The sequence below is a fragment of the Arabidopsis lyrata genome (genome assembly GCF_000004255.2).
Source record: "Arabidopsis lyrata subsp. lyrata unplaced genomic scaffold ARALYscaffold_7, whole genome shotgun sequence".
Lineage (NCBI taxonomy): Eukaryota > Viridiplantae > Streptophyta > Magnoliopsida > Brassicales > Brassicaceae > Arabidopsis > Arabidopsis lyrata.
Genome location: NW_003302549.1, coordinates 12,482,758 through 12,491,729, shown reverse-complemented (window position 1 = coordinate 12,491,729; position 8,972 = coordinate 12,482,758). Strand labels below are relative to the sequence as shown.

At 36.4% G+C, this 8,972-nt stretch overlaps 2 protein-coding genes across 2 annotated transcripts; one reads left to right on the top strand and one right to left on the bottom strand.

Annotated features, from left to right (window-relative positions):
* Positions 1–2,742: 2,742 nt before the first annotated feature.
* Positions 2,743–3,594, bottom strand: LOC9304238. The gene has a single exon (XM_002868120.2). The coding sequence runs from the start codon at positions 3,539–3,541 to the stop codon at positions 3,134–3,136; it is 408 nt and encodes a 135-aa protein (XP_002868166.1). The 5' UTR covers positions 3,542–3,594; the 3' UTR covers positions 2,743–3,133.
* Positions 3,595–5,157: 1,563 nt separating this feature from the next.
* Positions 5,158–6,416, top strand: LOC110226746 (60S ribosomal protein L19-2). The gene is made up of 3 exons (XM_021019315.1): positions 5,158–5,441; positions 5,638–5,876; positions 5,963–6,416. The coding sequence occupies exons 1-3, from the start codon at positions 5,378–5,380 to the stop codon at positions 6,008–6,010; spliced, it is 351 nt and encodes a 116-aa protein (XP_020874974.1). The 5' UTR covers positions 5,158–5,377; the 3' UTR covers positions 6,011–6,416.
* Positions 6,417–8,972: the final 2,556 nt, after the last annotated feature.

Below are 8,972 nucleotides of genomic sequence, written 5' to 3'. Positions count from 1 at the left end.
TCCTTCTAGTGACGCATCACCCATTGATGTACCACCGGGCTCGATACTTTTGAAGAACAGAATTTGGAAATTATCAATATTACCAAAACTCAAACATTTTCTTTGGCGCATTATTTCACGAGTACTACCTACTACGGATCGTTTAATTTCGCGGGGTGTTTCTGTTGATCGTTTATGTCAATGATGCAAAGTTACAGACGAGAGCATTACTCATACTCTGTTTTTGTGTCCGGCCTCCAACTTGATTTGGCGACTCTCAGGGGTTCCTGCTTCCACTATTTCCTCTTTCTCTACTGATTGTGAAACAAACCTTTTGACTTTGTTGAATCTTCAAAATATTCAAGGGCTATCAAAACAAATAACATTGCTTCCTTGGTGGGTACTTTGGCACATTTTGAAGTCTCGGAACAATCTTATTTTTAACAATATTCGAGAAAATCATTCAAAGGCGGCACTTCAAGCTCAAGCGGACACAAAAGAGTGGCTTCGAGCTACGGCAATTGATCAAAATGATGTTTTTACTTTACAAGAGGATTCTGGATCACGTTGGACTCGTCCTCCATCTCCTTTTGTCAAATGCAATTATGATGCAAGTTTCAACCCTCACACTCATCAGGTCACTGGGGGCTGGGTTATTCGAGATACCGAAGGCAAAGCTTTGTCTTGGGGTTCTGCGAGATTACGAACTGTTAGATCACCACTAGAAGCTGAAGGCGAGGCGCTTCTTTTTGCTTTACAACAATCGTGGAGCAGAGGTTTTTCAAGGATTTATTTCGAAGGAGACTGTGAAGTTTTAATCAACATCATCAATGGCTTCTCCACAGATATAAACGTTGATGGTCTCTGTCAAGACATCTTCTTTTGGGCAACAAAGTTTCGAGAGATTCGTTTTATTTATGCTAAACGTGTTTGTAATGAAGTAGCTCATCTTTTGGCTAAGAAAGGTTGTATAAATAGAATTTTCTTTTCTGGTTGTGTAACACCACCATCTTGGTTGGGAGAACTCTTGTACTTTGAACGTATTCATTCAATATAAAGTTCTTTTGCTGAAAAAAAAAAAAACATATCTCCAATATCTTTCTAATAAATCACATGCACAATATGCTTTTACAAGCTCCCTTGAAATGGAGCACTGGAGGGGATGACAATTTTGAATGATAAGGCGTAGAACCAATTAAGCTTGAAGAATCCACTTGGCTAGATCGTCAGATGATATGACGTGAGAGACTTGCATTGTGCCACCTTGAAGTTGCTCTTGAATAAAATGAAAAGGCAATATGTTTCCAACTATACACAAACACAAGATTAGCTGAGAGATAATTGACACCATGAAATTGTCATAAACAATAATGGGAGTAGCGAGAGGAATCACTATAAACGATATATTTTGCCTCAGTGAAGGAGTGAGCAGTCCTTTTTTGCTTCTTGGAGGACTTAAATATTGGATACTTTCCAAGGTCAACAATTAATGTATGCACCAACGGAGGCTGTCACTAAACATCCGAGTATCGATAAAGTGAGGGAAGAATCAACAGAGTGTATGAGGCCATGATTAAAGGTGTCAGCAAGGAACCAAAACACACGTTTTGATAGCCTCCCAATGTGAATTTGTTGGTTAATTCATAAATTCGGAGGGTTTAGTTTATTCACCATAAAAGCAAGATCTAATAGTGGAATAGCAAAATACTGAAGATTCTCAATTGCAGCTCGATATTCTGTTGTGTCATCGAGGACCAAACCAATGTGAATAGTCAGATGCTTTGTAGTTTGTACCGAGATGGGTCTCAGGTCGGCATGGTATTAATCAGCTAGGTCTGAGCTAAGAGATCCATGAGGTACTTATTTCGTGTTAGGTAAAGACTAGCAGAGGTGCAAGTGAACTCTATTCCAAGAAAGTATAAGAAATCACCAAAATCCTACATAGAGAAGATAGAGTATGTGCTTGTAGTAAGCTTAAATCTTACGAGAGACTATGATAGAGTACATGCATTGTATTATAACCATTTCAACACTAACGCTGCACTAGATGTAAAACAGTTTTTTTTTCGAATAAATTTTACATTTTATTCAAAAAAAAGAAAAAGATAGAGTATGTGCTTGTAATAACAATGTCGTCAAAATATATCATGAAGAATGAGGTGCTTCTCATTATACCAACAAAAAGTCAGCAAGGAGCTTACCTGAGTCCATGATTGGCTAAATGGAAGAAAAAAAAAGTTACATTGGCGATATATGTAGAATCTTGTCATGACACTTCCATGAGAATACAATGGGGTAGGTTTGGTGATGCCTTCAAGGCTTCAACGGTGAGAGATTACTCATCATCGATTAAAAAAAATAAAAATTCATGAGCCTTAAGAAGGGTTTAACTTCTATCTTTCCCGTGAGATAGTTTGTGGAGTTGGGCTTGGAGATATTATTCCAAATGTTGATCGAGATCAAGGATGTCTTCGAGCCACTAATATTAAATATAGCGACAAGTTCGGTGGCATACATAATGCTTAAATTTTAAACATAGATGCGTTCACAAGTTAAGCTACTTAAGAGTTCACAAGTTAGGGTAGTCCAAAAGTTGGGTGGCATACATAATGCTTGTGATTTCTTTTTTCTTTTTACTTCGCAAATGCTATATAAGGAATAACGATATGATTTTAGTGGACTGTACTTGCAGAAAATGCCGTTTATATTTTGTAAGAAAAAAAAAATGTCACCGTTAAATAGAAAATTTTCTGTATATAGTTTTTCCAAATTTTGTAGAGCAGATACTTGTGCAAAATTTAAGATCAAGTATATGAGTATCCACTGTAGATATACGTCGTTAACACATTCGTAGAACCTACATTCACGTGTTTCAACTTACATACTTAAAAATCTTTGGAGGAGTTAAGCCATACAAATTTACATTAACTAGAAAAGCATATAAACTTTAACGAGTTATCTCAATTAGATATTAAACTTCAACTTATATTACTTATAATACATAGCAGACCTCAACACTTAGTGACGATCTAAACCTTATTTTAAGTAACAAACACATGTCTTGGTTTGCACTTTTTCCGAAGGCAGAAAAATAAAAACTATCATACTTCTTATAATTTATTACATTTTCAACATAGCTTACGTTTTATCCCGCTTATTTACGAAATTCCTTTATAAGCACCCCTCCATAGCGCTGGACCGCCTCATCGCAGCTAATAGCCCGTTCTTTCGGCCTCTCAAACCGGTCAACATGGCCAATAAAAGGACGGGCACCACTGAAGTATTGAGTACGAGCCGTGGGATGATAAAAAATTGGCTTTTCTATAGTTGACTCATAAGAAGACTGATAAATGACTCGACGAGCAGTAATAGTACTAGTTGCCTCTTTTACAATATAAGATTTTGGACCACCATATTCGTAGGAATTTTGGTTAAAATAAGAAGGAAGCTCGTTTCTAGGAACATATGGGTTAGGGGTAATTTTGTGGGACTTACCATACACATTATCGACTATTTCAAAAGCCTTTTGTGCGATTTTTGTATTCCTATCATTTTGAGCCATTGCGCGCCAATGAAGAACAAAGAAGAGAAGAAAGTTGTTTTTGTCTTAGTGTTTCTTTGGTTTTAGTTTGCTTTGGGAAAGAAGGCCAATGACCTCCTTTATATAGAAAGTTTAACGAACCTAGCTACTTACTCATCTGTTGACTTATCTTTTAGGAATTATCCCTTGACTTTACATATAAATAGTCACTTTTATTAGATTATCCATTTTGTAATGGTTAATTGAACAGAAACTGAAACTTGACATTACAAAGGGACCTTTTTGCCAAAACAAATACTGTTTCGGTAAAGGAAGACAAGAATAGATGGTATATGAACTGACATTGAATTCCTTTGACCCAAAAAAATGAACATTATATTGAATTACTTCATAGAAAATTAAGACAGTACGCGGCAGTACAAGATATCTCGTCCGAATTCGGTTTGAGCGATGTCAGAGGGTCATCAGGGGAAAACCTTTTTTTCCTTCCACCGATCGTAAATGTGTTCACTCCTGAACAAAGGTTAAATAAGCGGATCCTTCACCATACATCTATAGAGACCTGTTTCGTTTGTTTTTATTGGTGGTCGAATCATCCTAAGCTTGCAGATTATTTCAAAGCAAATGATATATTTTCTCACGACAAGCAAACTTAACCATTCATAGGTTCTTGAAAATCTGATCCGATCGATGCGTAACCAACCATGCGATGAATGTATGTTTGTTATGTTTAATAAAAGATTAATAAATCAAATGTGAATGAAAGAAAGTGATCGAATATTATAAATTTCATGTTTGACAATTAAGTATTAATACTCATTTGAAATAACATTATAGTAGTAATTTCAGATTTTAATTAGAAATTATTTTAAGACATCGTCATTTCTTTCGAAAACAATCTCTTAAGTTTACTTAATTATCAATATTGATTGATTTAATTTTAAATAAAGTCATAAGATCAGTTTAAAAAGAAATAAAGCCACATGAAGTCTATACATCTAGGGTAAGCAATGTCGAGGAATAATAGCAAAGTTGAATAGGATGCTAAATGAGAAGAAATGATAAAGAATATAACAATGAAGACCACTTGTCTTTTTCGCCCCAGTGCAATTAACCTTCCCAAAGCAGATTCCCTTTATATCACGACATATGCATACTTCCATATATACACGTTTCATGCATATGTAGACTGTAATCTGTAAGACATACAAAGAATCATGTTAAAAAGAACCGTAGGTGAGAGAAGAGTGGAGATACGGTTCCTTATCAGCTTCTATCCTCTGATAAATTTCTGCCACATTAGGCCACAAACCTTCATTTTGTAAGTATTTACATCTCTTGTGCCATTAATTAGTTTAATATATTTTATGGATCCACAAATTAATATTAAGGTCATCCAAACCCAAAAATCTTTCATATATATCTTCTATAAATCATGATAAAAATTACCTGAGTCTTTACTAAAGAATCAATTCCTCTCTTTTTGCCATGATTTAATATTTATTATATCATATATATTAATTTATAAATACTTCTCTCTTTAATATTTTACTCTAATTTATAAATACTTTTCTAGAATTTTTTACTAGTATTTAAATTTATAATCAGAGTAAAAAACACATTTGTAATTTATTATGCTTACGCTATTATGAAACAATATATTTTTACATTACTAAAAAAAGCGAGTTAGATTAGGGCTTATAAACAAATACTACAGAACATGTCATTTAGGCCCATGTTGATAAGATATCTATTAACGAAACGGGTAGCGCAAGAAATTAGGGTGAAAGTGATAAAACAAAAACCCTAGATCTATTCATAGTTATTTCACCGCCGATTCTGACGATTGGATAAGAAATGGTGTCGATCAATTTCCACTCACGCTTTCGTTCAAGGAGAAAGTGTCGTCGCACTGGTTACGGTAAGTCTGAAAGAAAATGATGTAGCCAATAATCTTTTGTAGGCCTGATCTTCATTTTGGTACTTTGATAAACAGTATGTCTTCGGTACCACTCTAGTCTTTTGGACTACTACTCTGGTTTGGAGATTCATGTGAACGTACTGTAATATTATGTATGATGGATGGAAATTATTTAGAAAGTTTTCTTGGTTTCCAGGTAAGGTTATGATGGAGACTTTGCGGCGAAAAATGAAACTTTTGATGAGAAGGCTGAAAATGTTAAAACGCTTGCTAAAAAAGTTCTGTTGGAACAAGAATATTGACAAGCACGTGTACCAAGATATGTTGATGAAGGTGAAAGGAAATGTTTACAAGACCAAGAGTGTTCTTATGAAAAGCATACACAAGTCTAGCAGGGAGAGAAAGTTTGCCAGAAGCGAGAAGCGTTTGACTCAGGTAAAAATAAGATCATGTTTTATTAAGTCTTTTGTTTATTAAATTTGGTTTTAGTTTTGGGTGTTTATATTTTGGTCATCTCATAGGTGCCTGAAGGAGAGAAGGCTGCACCAGCACCTCAACAAGAAGAGTAAGAAACCCATCTTAATTATTCCCACTTTGTGTGGTGCTTGTTTCTTGGTCTACGATTAAGCAAAGAAGATGAGCTTACCTAAAAAATGTTAAATATCTCGATATCTTGGTGTTGCGGGGATTCTTGCTACACATTGTGAACTCAAAAGAAACCGCATTGTGTTCCTCTACTTGATTCATCCAATCATTTTCACCAGCTTTATAAGCCGTTGAAGAGAGAAATATATATCAGATTCATTGGTCTTCTTTCTTTTCTCGGCTTTAAGGGAACCAAGAAAAAGGTGTTGTGAACTTGAGGTTGAAAATTTTGAGTTTCCTTGTAGAAGCAAAGTTTTCCATTATCTTTAAAGATCCGTCCAAGATTCCTTTATAACGTTTCTGGATCTGAATTTACTTCGTTTTGCGCCCTAGCAGTTTTGTTATTTTTTTTGTTTCGCTCTTAATCTGCAAGGTGTTACCTCATCTTTGTTCATCGTTTGTCTCTTTATCAAAGACTTCTTAAATATTGTCCAATCATTTTCGCCAGTTTTCCTTCATGAGCCTTTGATTAACCGCTAGAGAAGAAGTTGAGTTAGTTATATGTGTTGTGAAATTTTGTCTCAACAAGCATTTGATATCCAGGTGGTTAGGCTATGTAGATCCAAACATTGAGAAAAGAAACAAAGTTTTAGTTAATTACATTTTTTAATCATATTTAAATATAAACAACATGAATTTTTTTGAAAAGGTAATAATAGACGACGCTGATTATGGTTTGTTCAAAAAGCACCTTCAAAATTGAAATTGAACCTGAAACCATCATATTTTTCCCTAGCCAAAAATTATCACAAAACCACGTGCTTCTTTGTTCGAACTTGCAACCCGTTGAAGAGAAATATGTTATGTTAAAGATGTACTAGATTAAAACTCGCGCTATGCTGCGGGATATTTCTCTTAAATTATGTTTGAATCTCTAACAATCAAGAAACTAATCTTTTTTAGTAGAGTCATGGTCTATTACTTATTCTTCTTTTAGAGAAGCAACTATGAATCGCAATTAAAATATTTACTATAGTCTTTCATTTTCTAAAATTATTTTTAACCATTAGATCACATTATTTAGTTAAAACGATAATAGACAATTGAAAGTCACCAACTTACCCTAGAATACTAAGCTGCAAGACCAAAACCAAATTTGCACCATAAATTCAGAGAAAGATAATAGCAAATGCAAATTTAGCATTGATCGTTTGATGAAGAGGTTTTATTGTCACCGTATAACAATATAATTGTTGGATATGGGCTTCACCCATTAAATGTCATTTGGCCCAAACAGAGACCCATTTATTTACTGGGCCTGTTGTCTCCCAAAATTAGCCTACCAAGCTTGGAGGGTAAAACGGTAATTTGCTGAGGAAACAGAAGAGACCTTAGGTCACAATTCTTGTCCTATAAATAAGACACTATTTGTAACAAAATGGGACACAAGTTAATATCCAGAGAATCAGAGAATTATTCATAGCGTATACTTTCGTTCATAGTTCTTTGCGTATACGGTCGTTGGTTGTTCGTAGTTCTTTGCGTAAACCTTCGTTCGTTAATCATAGTTCTTTGCGTATATGTTCGTTGGTTATTCGTAGCTCATAGTCTGCACGTTCGTCATTTCCTCCCTGTAGCTAACCGATCTCGTTCGTCGTTAATAAAGAAGTCACTTCGTTCTCCCCAAAAATCCTATAGTTATTTGTTGTTACAACCTCGGTACAAACAATTGGCGCCCACCGTGGGGCGTGACGCTGGTAGTTGCCAGTTACTCGTGGAAAACCTGATCGAAGACGCGCTAAGCTGGTTCTCACGACTCGAGGCCAATACGATCGACAGCTATCACCAGCTTACCTCCGTTTTCTTGCAACATCACTCCATATTTATGGTCAAGGGTGTTTCGAATGCCGACTTATGGACCATGTCTCAAAAAGATAAAGAGCCGTTGAGGGAATTCATTGAGCGATTCAAGAAAGTCGTTTCCAGCATTACCATAACTGATGACGCCGCGATCGCCGCTCTATGTAATGCATGTTCGTATGAGTCCAGATTCAGAGAAGATCTCGTGATTACTCAACCAGCAACACTGGAGGATGCTCTACATCATGCTAATCGATTCATCGAAATCGAGGAAGAGAAGGCCGCGATGGCAAAACGACAACCCAAAGCATCAAGTTCGAAAGATAAGTCCAATGACGAGCACTATGAACCTCGCCAACACTACGACAAAGATTATGCTAAAAGTGACAAAGCTAAGAAAGCAGCGACGTATGCCATTGATGGTTCAGACTCACAACCTTCGAAACCATGGAACAAATATTATTGTGAAACAGATCCAAAACGCAACCAAGCGTACTGCGAGTTCCATAAAGTCTCTGGTCACTCGACCGATGAATGCCGACAACTCCAACTATTACTTCTCTCAAAATTCAAAAAAGGCGACCTCGATGTCGAATATGAATGATGCTAAGTAGCCGCTCACAAGGATAATTTATACCACCCAGTTCAAAAGGATGACCATAACAGATGCAATGACCGGCAGCGAACAGAAGAGCCTCGCAACAACGATCGACGACCCGATCCCCCTAAGCGAAACCGTGACGGACCACGACATGATGATAATGCGCCGGTTCCCTGGAATCGCATTCACATGATAATGGGCGGTTTAACGACATGTCGAGATTCTGTCCGATCAATCCGGAATTATCGACGCCAAGCCGAAGTTCACCGCAATTGGATCGTAAATAGCACGCCAACTCTCGATAATACGGAACCAATCACGTTCACAGAAGCCGACGCAGCCAGTCTGACGGGTCCGCATAACGATCCTTTAGTTGTCGAATTGATTATTGGAGAAAGTGTCGTCACCATAGTTCTCATCTACACAGGCATCTCAGTTAACGTCATTTTCAAAGATGTTCGCATACAGGTGGGAGTAGATTTGCG